This window comes from Micromys minutus, assembly GCF_963924665.1.
Source record: "Micromys minutus genome assembly, chromosome: 20".
Taxonomy (NCBI): Eukaryota; Metazoa; Chordata; class Mammalia; order Rodentia; family Muridae; genus Micromys; species Micromys minutus.
The window spans coordinates 42,426,682-42,447,205 of record NC_137955.1 but is presented as its reverse complement, the minus strand read 5'-3'; the positions used below and the strand labels follow the sequence as shown (position 1 = coordinate 42,447,205).

The window sequence follows — 20,524 nt, the reverse complement described above, 5'->3', positions numbered from 1 at the left end:
CTTGCTTCTTATGTTGAGCTCACAGAAACACCATTCACAGTGGGAGAGCAGAGGAAAGGTGGTTCAGACACGGGGTTGTCGGGAGGGGCTGGATGGCTTTGACTGACAGTCTGACAGGGTGCCACTTCCCCTGTGCCTCTGGCAGTCAGGTTCATGTGTTTCATAGTACTCTCCTGTTTTTTTTTTTTTGGTTTTTTTTTGTTTGTTTTTTTTTTTTTTTTTTTTTTTTTCAGCAAACCAAAGAGAGGGTGAAGCTGTTGATACAGCTGGCTGACGGCTTTTGTGAAAAAGGGCATGCCCATGCAGCAGAAATTAAAAAATGTGTGACCGCAGTGGATAAGAGGTACAGAGATTTCTCTCTGCGCATGGAGAAGTACCGGACCTCTTTGGAGAAAGCCCTGGGGATTTCTTCAGATTCCAACAAATCGGTGAATCGCTTTGTTCACTCTGGACAGGTGGTGATGTCGGCCCAGGGCTGCCCCGGCTGCCTTCATTAATTGACCTCGTTGGCTCTCATTCCACAGAGTAAAAGTCTGCAACTGGACATCATCCCTGCCAGTATCCCCGGGTCCGAGGTGAAGCTCCGGGATGCTGCTCACGAACTCAATGAAGAGAAACGGAAGTCCGCCCGCAGGAAAGAGTAAGCCAGCATTCCCTGTGGCAGTGAGGGGGAGCATCAGGGGCGGCAGACAGGCTGCTGGCTTCTTGTCTGAGACCGCAGTTGGCTTTTTCAGCAGGCTTCCCTGTGCGCCGACCCCCTCATCACATGGTTCACTGTCTGTCCCTCTGTGCCTTCCTTTTCTAGCTTGACCAGTTGCTTCCCATTAGTCGTGGATGAAACTAACAACTGAGATTAGGTGTTTAGAAGTTTGTGAGCTATTCTTACTGACCAAGGTGAAAGAACCTCCCTTATTCCCACCCAGTTCCCACCAGGTAGTTTTGTTGCCCAGGGTAAAGTGTGAGGAGCAGTTTTAGATTGTCATTCAGTGGGGCCAGAAAGGGAGAAAGCGTGTCTGGAATCTAGGGGGTACGGACTTAGGCACTGCTGAGCCACCTCATTAGCCCACAGGAAGGCTGAGCATCCCGAATGTCATCTGTTAGCGCTCCGATGAAGTTTCCCAAATATCTTGGAGTTAGTAGATGGCTGCTATTCTGATCTTGATTTGCTTCCTACGAGCCATTTACTTCGTGTTTAAGATTTCTAGGCCCGCCATTTTACTTCATAAATCTTCCTTTAAAAAATGATTATAATAAGGAGTAAGAAGCATACAAACTAACGGAACTGAACTCTTCTCTGTTAATTTTAAGGTTCATAATGGCTGAATTAATTCAGACGGAGAAGGCTTATGTAAGAGACCTTCGGGAGTGTATGGATGTAAGTCTTGTTTGTTCAGACGGCTTTAAACTTGCTATTTTGTTACTGTCTGTTACTTGCTGCTGGAGTTGGCCCGGCGACAGCGCTGGGCTCCTGTCCCTGGTGTTCTGTGGTGTTCCAGGAGGGCTTTGGCTCACGGCACAGATGACACAGCACACACAGCTCCTCTCGTTGTCACATGCTGGCCTGGCTGGCATTTGCTTTGTGTAGAGAACAGCAGCTTCAGACCAACGAGCCGAGCAGTTATGACGGCACCTCGTACTCACTGGGTCACACCCTGAATGTTGGCTGTACCTTGTGACAGAGATTCATTCCAAATATGAAGCTGGGAGTAAAGCTAAAACAGTATACGAAATCTTTCCAAGTGCTTTTCAAAAAAACCACATTTTGCTACAAAGACACACTTCTGCATCCATTTCCTGTTTATACTTAAGCTAGGAGTCTGTGTTGGTAGGAACGGCTGCTTCTTGGAGATTCAGGTTGTTTTTTTTTTTTTTTTTTAAATTCCTTTGCTTCCTTTCCACCTAGACCTACCTGTGGGAAATGACCAGTGGAGTGGAGGAGATCCCACCGGGCATCGTCAACAAGGAGCTCATCATCTTTGGGAACATGCAGGAGATCTACGAGTTCCACAACAAGTGAGTGCTCCCTGGTTCCTGTGAGGACCCTGCTTCAGGAGGGGCTAGCGGAAGACGGGGATTATCTATCTGTCTGTCTGTCTATCTATCTATCTATCTATCTATCTATCTATCTATCTATTTATTTTAATTTGGATAGAGCCAGTCAGCTATGTGTGTTCTACTCTTTTTTTTTTTTTTTTTAAATAATTTTGTTTATTTATTCTATATAATTCAGACATACCAGAAGAGGGCATCACATCTCATGACAGATGGTTGTGAGACACCATGTGGTTACTGGGATTTGAACTTAGTGCCTCTGGAAGAGTAGTCAGTGCTCTTAACCACTGAGCCATCCAGCCCTCCTCTTCTGCTCCTGAGAAATGCAGTGTTTTCATTGTACCCACATTGCTGTGGCCTATACCAGAAGGTGTTCCTCCTGTGTCTGTTGAACAGCCCTCCCCACACCTCTCCCAACTCTCCAGCCTGCTAGGAACCACCATTTACTCTGGATTTCTGGGATGGGACCTATTTGTTTCTGCTTATAGGTGATGTCATGACCTGTTTCCTTTCCTGCTAAAGTAGCACACTTGTCTCTTCCCCAAGAAGGCTGCTAGTTAGAAAGGGTTTGAAGACCAAACTGAGTGCTAGAAAGTTTCCCCATCAAGAGCTACATCTCTTGTTACTCCTGAAAGCGTAGAGGACACAGACATTTTCCATTTCTGCCGTATCTTCCTAGTAAAATCTTCTCATCACCTTCATAACCATCATTTGTTTCTTCTCTTCCTGAAGCATCTTCCTGAAGGAGCTGGAGAAGTACGAGCAGCTCCCAGAGGACGTGGGACACTGCTTTGTTACCTGGGTAAGGAGCTCCCACTCCTATTCTCTCTCACATTCGGGAACCGAAGGAAGAAGCCGGCCACCACATTGCTTTAGCAGCTCTCCTCTGCCTCCAAGAGCGACAGTAGTACAGTCCCAGTGGGATGAGTTTCTGTTGACTACACTGATGGCTCGAACTAGGACATTAAGGCTTCTGAGCCTCTTCTCCATGCTGGGACTCGTCCTGGTTGAAGGCCCAGTCCTGTTCAGTGGAGAGGCTCTCTCTCACCCAGTTGAGCCCAGGGAGTGCCTCTAGTCTGCCACCTTCCTTCTAAAATACGGTTCTCCCGTTTGGTGCTTTCTCAGTCCAGAAAGTACTTATTCTCCGCATTAAAGGTTTTTTATATTGGGAGTTTTGACTTGGAAAAGGTATCTAAATAAAACTCTTGTTTCTTCTCTCTCTCCTCTTTTTATTTTTTGCTATAGGCAGACAAGTTTCAGATGTATGTCACATACTGCAAAAATAAACCTGACTCTACGCAGCTGATACTAGAACATGCAGGGTCCTACTTTGATGTAAGTAAGAGAAAAATCAAAGAAACTGTGAGACTGACCGAACAGAATGCAATACAGATAAGACCAGCAGCGCCCAAAATTTATTACCACACTGCTGGTTATTTTTCCTCTCTCAAGTTTATAATAGGATATTCTTTTATGTTTTTATTACATTATATTTAGCTTGTGTGCATGTATGTTGTACATGTGCTCTCGGGCTTACATGTATGTAGATCAGAGGACAACTTGTAGAACTTGGGTCTTTCCACTGTGTGGGTCCCAGAGATGAAATTTGGATCATAAGGCCTTTGAGCAGGTGCCTTGACCCCACTGAGCCACCTCACCTGTCCCTATATTTGGATTTCTTTAATGTGTTCTTTTGCTTTGAACACTTAACTACTAGAAGTCATATACCTGTAAGACCCTTAGATCTTTAATATAGATCTATTTGTTATTATTCTTTATATGTAGTCATTGATTTTATTCGATTATATATAGAAGATATAAACTTATTAGTCTTGTGAATTTCCCAAAGAGATCTATCAGTAAAGTTCTATCAGTTTGATGGCCCAGTCAAGTAGATGTTCAATTACGTGCTTGAGTAGACTTAGTACGGGTTATCTCTTTTCAAAGATACATTGTTTGTATGGTGGGGGGCAAGTGTCTTTTGGGTTTCAGAACTAGTCTAACGTGGCTGGTTGTGATGGGGAAAGGGACCGCAGAGTATTGTGCACCCTTTAGTGCACAGGGCCATGGGAACATCAGACTTAACAGTTGTACACGTTCCGTTGAGATTACCTCTCATGGGAAAGTCTGGAGGCTGGGATGAACTTTACGTTTTCTGTTTTCGATGGGACCTGCCTATGGACGGCCCCGTTCCAGCTGCTGTTCTCGGGAAAGACTCAGTCTGCAGTGATCCCTTGCCCGATGCTGTCTTTTCTTTCTAATATTTCGCATGCCCTGCAGCATCGTGATCAGATGACTCTCAGAACCATAGCTACATGCAGACTATAGAATAGGAATCCTACACAGCAAGAATGTGTGCACAGCCCAAACTTGGTTTACAAACCCTGTTAGGCTAACAAGATGGCAGCTGATAGAACACTCACCCCTACAAGTTATTCTCTGGCCTTCACACAGGTGCCGTGTCATGTGTTTTCCATCCCCCCAAAATAAGTAGAGTCTAACTTTCAAAAGACCTGTGTGTTTAAACATCTTTAAAGGATAAAGAAAGTTATTCCTGGCAGATTTCATAGTCCCATGTCTTTGGTGGGCATTGTGGGGTTACTCTGACTGTTAAGGGCGTATTTGATTATACTGTCCTCCATTCATTGGGCATCTTGTGCCCTTCAGTTATCTCTTTCCATGGCAGCAGGCATCACAGAACACGCATCACGCGCTCTTACTCTTCTCTGATGAGCAATAGAAAGCGCCAAACAGCACGGCTGGGCTCCTTGCCTTCGTATGAAGATGCTGAGCACAGCCTAGATTTGTAAGCGCTGTTATTGCAAGGGGCACAGTGGAAAGGCACACTAGACACACTGTGGACATGTATCCGCCCTTCCCGTGCAAAATGAGCCTTAGACTTGGAGTTTGTGCTGATCCTTTGACAGGCTTTAAGAAGCGAGGGCGTCTTATTTCGGTAAATCAAACACGTGTCATTAATGTGGTGATATTGCAGCCGTTTTTAAGAGTAATGACCCTATGGTAAAGTTTCCTCTTTCTGTTTTATTTAAATGCAGGAGATACAGCAGCGGCACGGGCTAGCCAATTCCATCTCTTCCTACCTGATTAAACCAGTTCAGCGAATAACGAAGTATCAGCTCCTTTTAAAAGTACGTAGGAAACATCTCTGTCTGCAAAGTCACATTGCTGTGTAGATACCTGTCCTCTATGTACAAATGGCCGTGGTTTCTTTCACCACCATTTCTTGACCTAACTCCTTGCTGAAGCAGTTACATCAGGTCACGGCCCCTGGTCGGCACTTGTCTGTAACATAAAATGGCATTTGACTGAGAAATAAGTTGCTGGCTCTTGGGCCTTCGGTATTTTCAGACTCTGGTTCAGAGGCACCGTTCACAGCAACTCTACATGTTTAGCCCACAGCAGCGCTGATCGGAAAGTCTGGAGAATGTCTGCCCAGGGTCAGAAAACTTCTCAGAATCATCGCTAATACGGGGCCAACCTTGAACCCAGATCTGAACGATAAGCAGGTTCCTTATGGGCTCCGTAATACTCTGTCCCTGGGCAGCTCCCTGCGGCTGCTAGCCATTTTATAGAACTCGTTCATAATGACCCCATGGGCTTCCGTCTGACTGGCCTCTGCTTCTCCTTGTAATTAATATATCTAAAATTGCCCTTGCAGAAATTCAGTTCTGACTATTTTCACCGGTGGAAAGGGGAACATCCTCTTCCCAGGTGCAGTGTGCTGTTAATGCGTGCTTTCTTGCTGCACCAAGAGTCCTTTACAGCTCTCTCCTTTGCTGGGGGAGGATGCTCAGAAACTTTAGCTTGGGGACTGTCCACTAATCCCAGTTATGACAGCCGCCATCCTGGGTGCCTCAGTAGGAGACTGGAGCTTAAGGATGCCTCAAGCCTCCCCGGTAAGAAAGACCTAGAAACTGTAAAAGGCGACTGTGCTCTTTGATGCACGTGTGCACTATCGTCATGAGATTTCTTTTTCCTTACAACTTTATTAAAAAAAAAAACAGAGATACATGTACAGATTTTTAAAAGCATTTGGGCATAAAACTATATGAATATATTTTTGTCAGTACTTGATTTTTTTTAACGGTTTGATAGTATGTATTGAAACCTTGATACAATGAGCATAAAGTACATGTAAAACAAAACGTAACACGGAAATAATCAAAGTTTTTTTGGTGTGTAAAGATTAAACATAATGATTTTTTTAAATACCAAAATTTGCCACAAGGCTATCTTCTTAGCTCTTGAGTTATTAATGGTTTAAGGTTTAGGTGTCTCCCACTCTGAGAGGGTGCTATACATTTAATGTTTTTTTTTTTTTTTTTTTCTAAGAAGGACTGAGGCTTCCAATTTTATCCTTTCTTTTTTTGAGCATGAGACTCTTCTATCGGGAAAACCCGACCGTCTCAACCCCCACCTTCTTACACACAGTACAGTGCCAGGGACCAAGCCAGGGCCTCACACACGGTGAGTGAGCACTCGGTGCCACCAACAAGCCATACCACACCTCCTGACAGACGATCGGTAGACAAACCTGCTGCCGCTGTGAGCGTGACGTAAGCCGGGAGGCTGGGTGTCATTTGTTTGCAGCAAGATTATGCTTCCACTTCTAAATCTCTCTCGGTTTCCCGAGACGCTCTACTGGGAACAGTAGTGAGCTCCAGCGGACGTCCGCAGCGGGAAGGCAGTCTGCGAGGTGGGAGTGGAGGCCCACTGTCCTCGTAAGGCGGTTTTTGTCCAGCTCCTCAGAAGCATAAATGGTGAAAAATGAAGGTGTCCATTCGGGGAATGAGTTCCTCTAGACCTGTAGGTCTCAGCTTTACTGATGCCTGGGACCCTTTAATACATTTTCTCATGTTGCAGTGACCTCCCCCCAACCATAAAATTTGCATTGCTAGTTCAAAACTGTGATTTTGCTACTGTTATGAAATCATAATGTAAATATCTTGGAGAGAGAGGTTGCTGAAACGGTTGCGTCCCACGGGTTGAGAACCACTGCTTTCTGGCCCAACAAGCGATGACCACACTGCTCTGACCCAGCTGGGAATCACATACACGGGGGTTGTTATTACTGTGACCAATAATGGTCTGGTGCCCCATGAAGGAATTCCTGAGACCCATCAGGATGTAAGCTTGTGTTTTCCCGCTGTAACATTACACACAGAGATGCCTTGGAGAGGTGTGGAGGCTCGCAAGCTAGCACAACAAGGTGGCCTGTGCTGTGCTGCTGTTTTGATGCGAGGTCCAGCCAGACCCTGACATTGTGGGGTTGTGTGGTGAGCACTAGGTAGACTATGGCAGGCTGTCACTTGTCACTTACAATTCGGTATTCGTTACAAATCAGTAACATCTATTTTCTTATCTTCGAGATGTGGTTAACGAGGTGTAGCAACTTCTTTGTGAACAGCGACTGGGTCTGTCTTCCTCCAGGGTCCTCATTCAAGCAGAACAAACCCTACTGTCTATCTTAACCCTGAGCAATCCGCTTTTTAAACAAGAAAGAAAAAAAAAAACAGCCGGCTATTTTGTTTATTTCCTGAGCACTGAGTTTTTGTGGATTTCTGGATGTCTGCTAAGATGTTGCTGGCAGAGCATTTCGCAGAGCCTTGCGAGTTCATGGTGTTGATGTTCTTCAGGAGCTGCTCACGTGCTGTGAGGAAGGAAAGGGGGAGATAAAGGACGGCCTCGAAGTGATGCTCAGTGTGCCCAAGCGAGCCAATGATGCCATGCACCTCAGCATGCTGGAAGGTAACAGGATGCGCCACACCCCGATGCACAATTCTGTCTCACTGATGCTGTGTGTGGGTGAATGGTCTACTCCAGGCTTGCTAACAGCAGCACCAGTGTACACCCCAGGAGCACTTTGTGCCACTTAAGCCTTACCTAATGCTACCTGGCTTCCTGCTAACAGAGGTGTGAATGATGAATGGCTATATTGGTTATAGACCCGAGGATATAGAAGATCTTGTTACGTCCCCATTTCCCTCTCCATTGCTAGATGTTTACACAATGCGTGTGTCCGCTGAAGCAGTTGAATCTAGTGTGTAACATGGTGAAAGAAATTAGACCAGTGTGTCCAACAGGTACTGTGGCAATTCCAGTTTGCACGAATGCCTCTATTTAGCAAAGCTGGCAAGGTTAGCATTGCGAAGGGCCTGCCTTTGCAATCGCAAATGCATTTGCTGGTTACGCTGTGTCATTGGTAGCATCAAAAAATTTATTAATCAGGACACAGTGCCAATCTGTAATAGGAATTCAGAGATCCAGGAATACTGATTGTTCTTCCTCCTTGGATAGGTCCTGCGGGACCACATTCATCTTCCACCCCATGGGAAGTGCAAATGCATGTGGGTAGGGGACCCTACGAACTGTATAAGTTTATTTTCCCACTGCCCAGAGATGGGGTGCCTCGCTCTTCCTCACTGTGAAAGGACAGGCGAGTGATGAATTTGTGACGACCCTAGGGAGAGTGCTGTAAAGATTCAGAAAAGAAGGGAGCAAGTAGCTTCCACCCAGGAGCTACTTTCCTAAGTCCCAGTGGCCACATTAGTGAGGAATTGGCAGGGAGGCCACCATGTGCCATGGTCCAGGCAGATTCACATGCAGAAGATTCCAGTCTCTCGGAAGACGTGTCACTAAAGTCGGCTCCATCAGACTGGGACCTGAGCAGAGAGTCTGGGAGGGGCCTTTCGGCTGCAAAGGGAAAGAATTGGAGGCAGGGGTGCCTGGTACAGTGGAGGCACTCTGCTCAGGGGGTGTGGTGGGCGTGGTGTCGTGAGCAAAGGCCATGATCACTGACCAGGAGATCTGATGTCTAGAGCGACAGAAAGGAATGCAAATGAGGAAGCCCTGGAAATGTTTGCACGTGGGGAATAGATATAACGTATATAACGTAATGTTTTAGGAAGAATTCTCCTTGTTGGGAAGGAGGCCCATGGTGAAGCGGGGAGCCATGTTGAGATCATTTGTAGGCGAGATGGCAGTGCTTCCTTCTGAGGTGCGCTTGCTTCTGTGTTTCACACTGCAGGGTTTGATGAGAACATTGAGTCTCAGGGAGAGCTCATCCTGCAGGAGTCCTTCCAAGTGTGGGACCCGAAAACCTTAATTCGGAAGGGTCGGGAGCGGCATCTCTTCCTTTTTGAAATGTCCTTAGTGTTCAGTAAAGAAGTCAAAGACTCCAGTGGGAGAAGCAAGTACCTCTACAAAAGCAAGTTGTTTGTAAGTATCGGCATCCCAGTAAGTCACAGCACATGACTGCTGCTTCTCTAGGGAGAGAAGCCCCCTGCCTCCCAAACCACTCAAAAAATGTGAATCTGAATTGCAGTTCTCTGCAAGTCCACTAGAGGGCATGCTGATACTCTGGGGGTTGGGAGTCTGTTCCTGAAGCCCATAGCTGCTAACTCCAGGATGGAGAACCCCTGTAGGACAGTGGTTCTCAACCTAATGCTGCAGCCCTTTAATATGTGTTGCTACTTCATAACTAATTTCGCTACTGTTATGAGTTGTAATGTGAATATATAATATCCAGAGATCTAATATGTGACCCCAATGGGAGTAGCAACCTGAACACAGGTTGAAAACTGCTGCCGTGTCAATAGCTGATGTCCTGCATTGTCTGGGTGCCCTAAGGAGCATTCATACCAATTTAATTTCCTTAATCTGTAAGCATCAAGATGCATGCAAGCGCCCTTACTGGGGGAGCTCACTACAGATTCATAATAATGAAGACTTAATTCTTTTCCATTAGAAATTAATTTATGCAAAGTAAATATAAGAACAAATTTGAAGTTTTATAATAGCAAAATGTCATTATTAGAGAAAAATATGTAATCAAAATTAATGTCTAAAAGACCCCCCCAGCCCTAACCATGCAGAGACCTTTGGAGTGTTCTAGTAATGCATTTTGGCTCATAACCAATGTCAGTGTGTCTCTGGGGAAAGGAGCATGCCCAGAACTATTGTGTTATTGTGATACCATTCCACACTAGCCACCCCTGACTGTGTACAACCACATGCCTGCTTTCTGGACGCCTCAAGCCGGGACAAACTCTCACCCCCTGCACTTTGACCTTTCTCAAGGCTGTCCCTCAGAGGGTGGCTGGGCAGAGTCAGGCAGAGGGAACCAGTGGAAATGAAGGCGAGCTCACCATCTAGAAGGGAACCAGAGTGTATGTCAGGGCTCTTTAAAATAGTTTTAGGTATCTAACATTCCAATGACTTCATGTTACAAATTTTGGGGACATTTGTGTGTCAATCATACTCCCCGGAGAACAGAGATTCCCAAGTGTGGAAACTTTTTAAATAACAACCTGGAATCTGAGAATTCCTAGTACCGATTTCCATTCCACTGACTTTGGCCGGTATCCTGGTTGTGATTATCATTTGGATCACCTTGGCCTTACGTCAGATAGGTCGAAGTCCAGCTGGGAATTACTAAGTACATCCTGGCCAGCTTGTCTCTTCGCTGCTGGCTTTAATCTGACCATGGAGGCAAGCTTTTGTGTTTTAAAAATCGATACATCTTAGTTTAATTTATATTTAAAAAAATACGATTTCCACCAAGGCTGCCTTCGGAGTCCCAACCTATGAGTCACTTCCGTTGTTGGAGGGAGAACCATCAGGCGGATTCAATCATGGAGGGAGGATGCCCTGTTTGGGATATGTCCACAGACGGGGGGTTTTGTTGCTTGCTATTACAGCCAGGATGAAATACTAAAAGGTCATGGTGCATATGAAGCCAGACTTTAGTTTGCCATCTGTGCAGCTGCTCAGTCCACTGTGGGAGCTGCTCTGAACCAGGAAGTACTTCTGTCTAGGGTTAGGCTTTCTCCTCAGCCCATTCTGCTGATTAAGCTCCATTGTGATCTCCAGAAATGCTCAGGGTGGGAACAGTTAGTGTGTCCCACGGGTGTCCGTCCCAACTTTCCCCTACCAACTACCAATAGCTCTCAACCTTCCTAAATGACCCTTTAGTACAGTCGTTCATGCTGTGGTGACCCCCCAACCACAGAAGTATTTATGTTGCTATTCCATAACTGTATTTTTGCTACTAATATGAATTATGATGTAAATATCTGTGTTTTCCAATGTTCTTGGGTGACCCCTATGAAGGAGCTATTCGACCTCCAAAGGCATTGTAACTCATAGGTTGTAAACCACTGAATCAAATGCTTAGCATGACCACCAGCCACCAAAGGCCGCTCTCTTTTTCTGGCTAATCCTACCAAAATTGTACTGCTGTCTAATTATCTAATTGTGTTTTATGCAGACCTCAGAGTTGGGTGTCACAGAACATGTTGAAGGAGATCCTTGCAAATTTGCACTGTGGGTGGGGAGGACACCAACTTCAGATAATAAAATTGTCCTTAAGGTACGTTAACTCACAGCTGATGACTTGCTGTGTGAACATTTATCATGGTGATGTAAGCTGTTTCTGCTACTAAGATGTACAGATTCCAGGTCATTTTATTTAATGATATGGGATTGGTGAAATCAAAAACCTCTCTCTCTCTCATTCACACACACACACACACACACACACACACACACACACACACACACACTCATTCACTTCTAATTTAAACTCTGTTTTGAGTATACTGACTTTTCCTAAGAATTGCAAAGAACTGTAAAGGTGTCCCATTCGCTAACCTCAGAGATGTTTTAGAAAGTACAGACAGATATGGTTATCTTCTTGATCTGTCTGAAACCACCAGGAATGGTTTAGGGATGCTGTTGATTTTCAAGCTGTTGAGAGGAGCCCAAGTGGTGAGATGCTGGTTTGTGACCGGCTCTTAACTCACTACATCTCCTTTTGCCTGTCTTTTAATCTTGTTTTAGTATTTCCAGAAACTGAGTTGTTCATCTGAACACTACTCTTTCACAGCTGAGGGGCCACGGTGGAAGCCATGATGTTTCTTTGCTCACCTGTTCACAATGAGTAGCTTTCAGGGAATGTATGTGGCCCAACTGAGGACTGTTTTTAATTAGGACTGACATGAAATATAAAGTGTACTAACAAATACATTTAAGATAACTCAAGTTTTTCTGTAGTTTAAACTTGTTAAAATATATCCAGAACTAAAAAATTTCCAATATGATTAGAGAAGTTTGGATAACACCTTTTGCCTTGCAAGGGCCACTCGATGGTGGCATGTGCTTTAATTCGGATGGCTTTGAGGTGGTGGCAGCACAGCAAGGGTGAGGAGGGCAGTGGTGATAGAGGTTTTGGAGACAGTGCTGTGGGCAGTAGAAATGCCAGTGTAGATGGTGAAGCCAAACGGATGTGAAGACGCTGATGCTGGTGACGGCAAAGAGGGAGACAGTGAGAGTCTTAACAGTGATACACTGAGGGTACAGAAACAAGTCCTTATGGTCCTCAGTGGTGACAGAGACAGAAGGGGTGACCACTGTGGTGATGACCTAATGGTTCCAACACAGAATGACTGACTTTGCTTGCAAAAGCCAGAAAGAAAACTGTCCCTTGAGTCCTAACATAGCTCGAGATTCTCAGAGTATATTAATTACCCCTCTCACTGAATGGCCCCGTTTGTTTGACACCGTTTCTATAAAACACGTGCTTTTTAGTTACCCTCCGTTGATGGAATAGTAATTTGCAGGAGAGATTTATTTATTTCTACACCACAGTTCCAGCTTTCCGCTCATTCTGATAGACTCGGGGGTGTTTCTCCTTTAAGTAACTGAAGGACGTTTAGCATGTTTTATGTGGAAAGAGCGTCTGGTTCAGTCTCTTCCCAGTGTGGACTGTGGCTTAGCATTTCCCAAAACAAGATTCTGGACAGGAGGTGCAGCATGGCCGTCCCTCGTGGTGATTTCCTCCGTGCCCCGTGGACAAGCTCTGTCACTCATGACTGTGATGTCTACAGCAGAGGTGGTGCATGGCTTCCAGATGGAGATTAGGAAGCGGTTATTTATGCCGGCAGAGGGCTTCTCCATCTACCCATACCATTTCAAGGGAGTCTCTCCCTAAAATTGCCGTGCAGCTGCGGTCGGCCACAAATGACTGGCCGCGTGTGACTCTGTGGCCTTGGGCATATGTCCAGTGTTGCCTACCCCTACAGAGCTCCTGTGGGAGTTCCCGTGGGTTGAGGAGGCTATGTCCTCTGAGCTGCCTCGGCTGGCAGTGGAGGGGGCCAGCAACGGTCATCCTGGCAGTCAGGGAAAAGCAGCAGGCAAGGGATAAGCAGTGGTCCAGGGACAAGCAGCAGGTAAGGACTCCTCCACATCCCTGCTGATGGCTTCCTGGACACTCACCCAAAGCACAGCTTTAGTCTCAGCGGCCTCACTGAGGTTTCAGACTGGGAGTGAGCCTGTTTTTGTAACCCCCCGCCCCAGGTTGTTTAACAGGTACTAAAGAATGATGATCAATTACTACAGTATCGAGATCTTTAATCATATCCAGTTATAAAAGAAAAAAATGGTTTTTATGAACACATGTAAGATTAGAGTCATTTGCTTGATAGAAAATTAAACCGAGGTGTGTTTGCTCTTCTGGGAGTTCTTTGGAAACTGGGCAGGCTGGAGAGCAGGGGAAGCCACCGTGCAGTGGGCACAGGTTGTGGGGGGACCCTGTCCTGACCGCTCTCCCGTCTGCACAGGCATCCAGTATCGAGAACAAACAGGACTGGATAAAACACATCCGTGAGGTGATACAGGAGAGGACAGTGCACTTGAGAGGAGCCCTGAAGGAGCCAATCCACATCCCCAAAACAGCTCCAGCCGCAAGGCAGAAGGGGAGAAGGTAAGTGTGGTGAACTCCTGAAAGTGCTTACCTGCAGGGGAAGGGACAAGCGACATCACACTGTCCTCCTCAAACACTTGGAGCCTGTGTGGCTTAGATACCACAAGCAGATCCACTGGCTAAAAGCAAACAAAAGGACACATGTAAGTCCCTCTTCTTCCCCTGCATCCAACCCAAAGCATCGAAGCCTTTGTTTATCATTTGTTTGTGTGTTTGTTTGGTTTGTTGGTTTGCTTTGGTTTGTTTTGTTTCCATTTCTCAGATGGAAATGAACCTGGGTTGAGGGAGTTTACTATGTTGATAATTCAGTGGGAAGATATGTCGGGCACTTACCAGATTGCCAAGCCCAAAACGGCACACAGCACAGACTGGTATGAGGCCGCAAAGGTGTCTCAGGGGTTAAGAGCACTTGTTGCTCTTGTGGAGGACCTGGGTTCTATTCCCAACACCTTTTCAGTCCCTGGGGATCTGTTGACTTTTGATGCTCCTGTGCACCAGGTTTGTACATGGAGCCCATACATTCCTGCAGGCCAAAGATTCATCCACAGAACAAAACAAGCAGTCCTGAAACAAAGCCAGCAGAATGACGTTCTCCAGGGTATAGGAACTTGCCGTAGGAACAGCTGTAGTGGCATGGGGTTTTTTTCAGCTGGGACATGGTGGTATTTACCAGCTTGCGGCACTGGGAACTAAGTGTTTCTGTGTTCTACTAGGGATGGAGAGGACCTGGACAGCCAAGGGGATGGCAGTAGCCAGCCTGACACCATTTCCATTGCCTCCCGGACATCTCAGAACACACTGGACAGTGATAAGGTAAGCTGCCAGCTACACTGCCCCTTCCAGTCAACATATGTTCCATAAAATGTTTTTAGTGTCTAAAGTGGTGTCAGGCTTCACGGCAGGGCAGAGACGTGGAGGTTAGCGTGAGACTATTGCTGATAGCCCAGAAGACGTCTGTCCAATCTTCCTGTTCACCCTCTCACATGGTTTTATGTCAGAGGCTTTGAAGACAGGATACCTTATTTAATTTTTATGTGTAAACCAAAGAATCAGATATATAAAATAAAAATTTACCCAGAAGCCCATTTATAAGTGTAGAGCTTTGTCTGAGGCAGGGGTCCTAACATCCTCCAATGTGGGCCCTGATGTTTCCCCTTAGAATTTGAGGTACATAGAACACAGGAAGTTATAGAACACTGGCTTGGCTTCCACAGAGATCACCACTAGAAGGACAGCTCTCTTTTGTCTAAGGCATTCCTGCAGGTGCGCCTCTTTCAGAAATGGCACATATGTCTTGGGATTCTTCTTATAGAACCCAAAGACGATCAGAAGGAACAGCCAGGCAGTACAACTTGTACAACTTGGTAATCCTGGGTTTGTTTGGTATCCAGAAAACGACAGAGTCCTGTGTCTAAGTCGGTAGCCGTGTGTCTTGATGAATGTTCTGTTCCTACCGAGATGAGCATATGTTCTTGCTCTAGACCAGCTTCTCAAAAAAAAAAAAAAAAAAAACGGAGCAGTGCATATGCATTTCTTTCCTTCCCACTGTGTCAGACCCACAAGTTTCTCACTCGGGAACAGTCTGCTTCCTTACGGCCTGGTGTCTGTGAGACTTGTAGTCTCCCGTGCTCAGGCAGACATGTTCAAACTTCCCTGTCCTCACAGGGCCAGTGATGGTGATTGTTTGAGAGAGTGCATTAAGTAGGCACTGGTCCTATCTTCCTTGGATCCGAGGATTCACACTGTAGTTTCCTGTACAGAAAGAAATAGATTTAAAACACTGCTCAGCAGAGTGACCCATTTCCAAAGGAATTTGATTTTTTTTCATTCCATTTGTTTTTTTTTAATCTACTGAATAGCAAGTCCTAAAGCTTAGAGTACCTCACATAGCAGGACTACAAGAGCAAAATAAAAACAAATGTGTGTCTTTTGTTATATTCAGGACTGGCACATTAGTCTGAGCAGACAGCTACTGAGACAGCAATAGGAGGTCAGGGGGTGGGGGCGACATGGTCGGCCATTTTATAATAGAATTTCCCCCTCCCATAGCAATTTTGTTTAGAAAGATAGTTTGCACTTTGGAAACATTTTATCAGAAAATACCAATTGTTTGGGGGATTTCGCTCTTGGGTTTTTAAACCTGAAGGAGTTAGCGTGTCAGTTTTCACAGGAAAGGCAGACCACATGGTTGCCAAGTATGACAAGGATAGCCATTTACATCCAGGCAGCCTGACAGGCCCCTTGAGAACTTCTCCCAAGCACCTAGTTCACACACCCTTCCGAGATGTGTTCCCACAAGTCAGTCTAGGTTTATCACAGATGCCACTTTTAAAGTTTGTGAGAAGCAGATCTTCGGAATAAAAGCCAGAGACTACTTTTGAATGAGGTAAGTTTCCTCCTGGAAGCCTGGTGAAGGCTTTTCTCCAGGTTGGCCCAGGAAGCCAACTGGTTTTAGGTATTTAGACAGGTGAATGAGTAGCCATGGAACACAGCCCTCCCCATCCCAGAACACGCTCTTCATTACTGAGAGGTTTGCCCATTGGCCCACCCCGGCACTGCTCTGGGTTCCTGAGGCATATCCACAATAAATAACACAATAGGGCTTATGTGAACTTGGAGTGCAGCAGATTCTGTTTCCATTTGATACATGAGGAAGAAGACTTGCTACCAAAGTGCAGGTTTATAGTAGCTGGTCCTGTTGTCTTGGGAGTCTACTGGGCATCAGAAGTTACAAGAACTGCCCTTTAAAATATTTCATTTGTTAACATTTTCTTCGTCCAGTGACGTCATTGCTGGAGCCATCAGTAATGTTTGGGAAGTGAAGCTAGCACAGCTCAAAGCCCATCACCCATCCTGGACCCCATAGCTCCTCACCACCTTGCAGTGGTGACATTGCGAGTTCTTTCTTATAAATGTGACACAGTTGTCTTTACTGCCTCGGGATGAGGCCAGGGTCCTTAACAGGCCATGACATCCCCGTGTGCCTGTGTGATTAGAACAGAATTGTGATCTTTACTCCTGGTCCTCTGGTGGGGATTAAAATGGCCACAAAGGAACTCAAAGCAGAGGCATTCACTAGTCCCAGTGCGAAGGCAGCTTGTGCCTGCACCGGCCAGACTTGTGTCACTGCATTCTCTGCTCGGATCCCTTTTCTTTTACTCCTCCTTCTGTTTGTGCTTCTCGGAACAAAGATTTCTGATTCTGTAGATGATTTGAAAGAATGCAACTCAAAATATTGCGCTCTCTCTCCTCTCTCCCTCCCTCCCTCCCTCTGTCCCTTCCTCCCTCCTTGGTCAGCTCTTCTGCTCTCCAGGGGCTACAGCTTTTCAATGAGCCTCAAGGTTCCTTCCACCTTACCAACTGCACATTTGAGCATCTGCTCGGGTTACAGGCAGATGCTTTCGGCAAGGAAATCGTTGAAGATATTCTGCCCGGTTGACTCAGTTTATCATGTCTGTAACAAGTTAGTTGTGTCATGGAATTTGGTTCCAGTTCAGAAATGGGGCGTGGGTGTGTTTTGTGCTTAGCCTCTGAGAGGATGCTGATGGGAAGTTGTCTGCCAGGGCTATTAACAGTCCTCAGACAGGGATCCCGAGGTTTAGGACAAGAGTCAGTTGAGGAGGGGCTCCGGAAGCACCCTCCTCCCAGGGCACAGCCCCCTTAGGCTGGTCAGGACCCAAGCCTTGTTCCATGATCCCATTTCCTACTTTCAGTCTTAAAATGTCTTTTTTTTTTTTTTTTTTTTTTTTGTTCCAGATGTGAGTTTAACACCAATTCTTGCTGATACTCATGGTATTTAGGCTGATAAAATGATCTTATAAAAATGTAATTTGGGTTGCAAAAAAAAAAAAAAAAAAAAACCCAACTGCTTTCCAGAGTCTTACCTCACTGCCATGAGCACGTCTCCTGAGGCAGGGAGGAGGTGCTGATCCAGCCCTGGGGCACTGAGGAGATGAAGCCACAGAGCCAGAGACGGAATGTGGCTTTAATCATCTGATATCTTCCAGACCTTGTTTCTTTACAGCACAGCAACTCTGGCGCTGAGTGTCTTTGGGGTACAAAAGAAGCATCTTAGAATCTCTTTTCACTCTCACCTCGTTAGCCCGTGATTTCTGTCATTTAACAGTATCTGTCATGAGACTCGGGGGGTTGGGAGGCTAGAGCAATGGAGATGGGCCTCAAACATAATGGCCATAGCAAGAATAAAGTGTCTGTAAAAACCTGCCCAGGCCAGCTTGTGAACTTTCCCAAGACCCTCAGTATGCAGGTCTTTCCAAGAAGGGCACAATTCAGTTGAAGTGGGTCCTTTGCTTGAACTCCATTTAAACTTACTACAGGAATTATGAATCTGCATGTCTTATTTTTATGGATGCATGTGTTTTTTAAAAGCATGTGGTAACAGTTCTCCTAATGAAGTGGAAGCCCCGTGTCAGGGGTATTACTTTCTGTGTACTTTTAAAGCTGGCTTTTCTGTCACGTGACCCTACACTCATTTAGATGTCTGTAGTTACAATCAAAGCAGTCTGAAAAGAACCTAAAGCCAGTGCAATTTAAAATTCGAGTTCCCTGACAGTCTTACAAGCGGAGCTGTGTCTACAGAGGAGGAAGGACTGAGTTCCTCAGCACGGGCTGCATCCCATGCACCCACGGCTTTCCCACCCATCATCTGACTTTTATTGGTGGGTTTGTGGGTTATTCTTTTTTCCACCCTCATCCCACCCTTCCAACCCCTAACACTAGATAGGAGAGGGAAAGGGTAGTGGGGAAAGGGAGTGACATTATCATTAGGTTACTTCCTGTTGATTACGGCCATCGAGTTCCTCTGGGCAAACTTGATCTTCACTATCAGGATGTCTAATTTCTTCTTGTTTCTTCTTTGCACACAACTACTTACCAAACCCCAACTAGCAGTGACCATAGCAACCCCACCTCTCAGGTCCCTAGCATTTATCTATGCTCTGAAGAGTTCCCAGCATTCCAGCCATCATATAGTCTTAGAAACTCTCCAGCAAAACCACGCCCCTGCTGTGGGTAATCTGAAGCAGCCCCATACCCCATCCCTGGAATTAAAATGAAAACATTTTCCCACAATATTTCTGTGTTTTTTAAGGAAACCAAAATCTCACTACACCCCTGCTCATAGAAGGCACCCGACCACGCAACTTGCTCCAAGTGATGTGTTTCCTGGGGGTGGAATAGGTTTTCCTCACATAATAGAGATGGATCATGGAGCTTAAAAATCTTTCACTGGATAGAATGTGGGGCTCACATCCTTGAGGCAAACCCTGAGACCTCACTTGGTCTTCCCCAGAGCCTACAAAGAAGTACTGAAGGCTGTGGTGTAACCCAAGTACAGGCCCTCAGGAATGAGGACGTGCTCACCAGCAGGCCTTCAGCCAGTTCCTCCTCTGCACGCTCCTGTGGCAGTGAGTTTGTGCTATGCTATGCTGCTTTGGCTCCTGGTAAATCCCACAGTGCACCCAGCAGAATCTTTGGATCTGCAAATGAAACACACACACACACACACACACACACACACACTTTAAAAATGCCATGGCTACCTCAAAGTCTGGGCACTCCCAAACCTTCCCCTGCTACCCCAGGTCCGATTGGGGACGAGGCCAGTGGCCACTTACCCAAAATCTCACATGGCTGGTTGGCTTTATCTCCTGCTGCTACTTTGTCCCATCCTTCTTCCCCAAGTCATGGCGGTTTTCCATTCCCTGAGCCCTAGCCCAAGCAACTCTAAGGGTTCCACCCTGCTTCCCTTTGCCCAGCCATTGGCTGCTGACATCTTTATTGATCCATCAAAAACCAGTGGGGGACAAGGACCTTTAGCGTTTGGACACACAGATTCCTGATTGAATGAACGCACTGGAACCAGTCTCCAGCATGTTCCCTTGGGTGTGTTCCTTAGCTTCTCTGTGCCCAGTGTTGATGGGGCTGCCGCTACCCCGCTCAGCTCATAGAGCATTGGACCTGCACACTGCCTTTACCACACTGCCTAGTATTTAAGGGGCCCTACATAAATAGACCAATGGTCTCTGACTTCATGTGCTCCTTGCCAGTTGGGCATCTGGCTTCCATTGCTGCTGATCTATCAGCTTCACCCTCTTACCTGCACACTAGTCACAGTGGACACTGAAGATATCTGTTGGCTAGGAGCTGTATCCAGTCTTGGAATTGAGCTTCTTGGCTTCAGTGCTGACCTGTGCAGGTCCGAGGCCCTCCAGCAGTGTAACACCTACTGAATGTGCATAGGTACCGCAGAAGAGGGAGTCCCTTTCTCAGGATACTTCCCTAGTTGGTCCTCTCCTGTCTTTCTACACCACTGCAGTGTGCCAATGTGTACACACTAAAGAATATTCACAGGGTACATTCAGGCATTCAGAGATACTTCTAATCACCTGTTGTGGGCTTCCATGTGCAATGTGTTTCCTTCTTCTAGTTCCTGAGGACTTTTTAAGAGGACCTTTTAAGAGCTGTCATGAAATAAAGTAGAATAAAATAAGAAAGTAAAAAACATCCTGTAGCAGAAAGGCTGAGTCCTAAGAGGCAGCGGTTTGCTCGCTGTGGTCCGGATCTGCATCGCCAACTCCTGTGGAGTCACCTAGAAGGCACCGCTCTGGACATTCTTGTGGGTACAACTCGGAACGTGGGCAGCACTGCCCTGTAGCCCAGCATCCCAGG

The 20,524-nt window shown here is 46.1% G+C and overlaps 1 protein-coding gene across 2 annotated transcripts in view; it reads left to right on the top strand.

Annotated features, from left to right (window-relative positions):
* TRIO (trio Rho guanine nucleotide exchange factor) overlaps window positions 1-20,524 on the top strand; it is a 276,470-nt gene that overhangs the window by 178,833 nt on the left and 77,113 nt on the right. For both annotated transcript variants that reach the window (XM_080933897.1, XM_080933896.1), the window contains exons 22-33: window positions 234-428; window positions 525-640; window positions 1,309-1,375; window positions 1,904-2,013; window positions 2,785-2,854; window positions 3,298-3,387; window positions 5,109-5,201; window positions 7,710-7,821; window positions 9,101-9,291; window positions 11,342-11,443; window positions 13,692-13,834; window positions 14,548-14,647. In XM_080933897.1, the coding sequence (XP_080790023.1) occupies window positions 234-428; window positions 525-640; window positions 1,309-1,375; window positions 1,904-2,013; window positions 2,785-2,854; window positions 3,298-3,387; window positions 5,109-5,201; window positions 7,710-7,821; window positions 9,101-9,291; window positions 11,342-11,443; window positions 13,692-13,834; window positions 14,548-14,647 (1,389 nt within the window). The remainder of the gene's footprint in view (window positions 1-233; window positions 429-524; window positions 641-1,308; window positions 1,376-1,903; window positions 2,014-2,784; window positions 2,855-3,297; window positions 3,388-5,108; window positions 5,202-7,709; window positions 7,822-9,100; window positions 9,292-11,341; window positions 11,444-13,691; window positions 13,835-14,547; window positions 14,648-20,524) is intronic.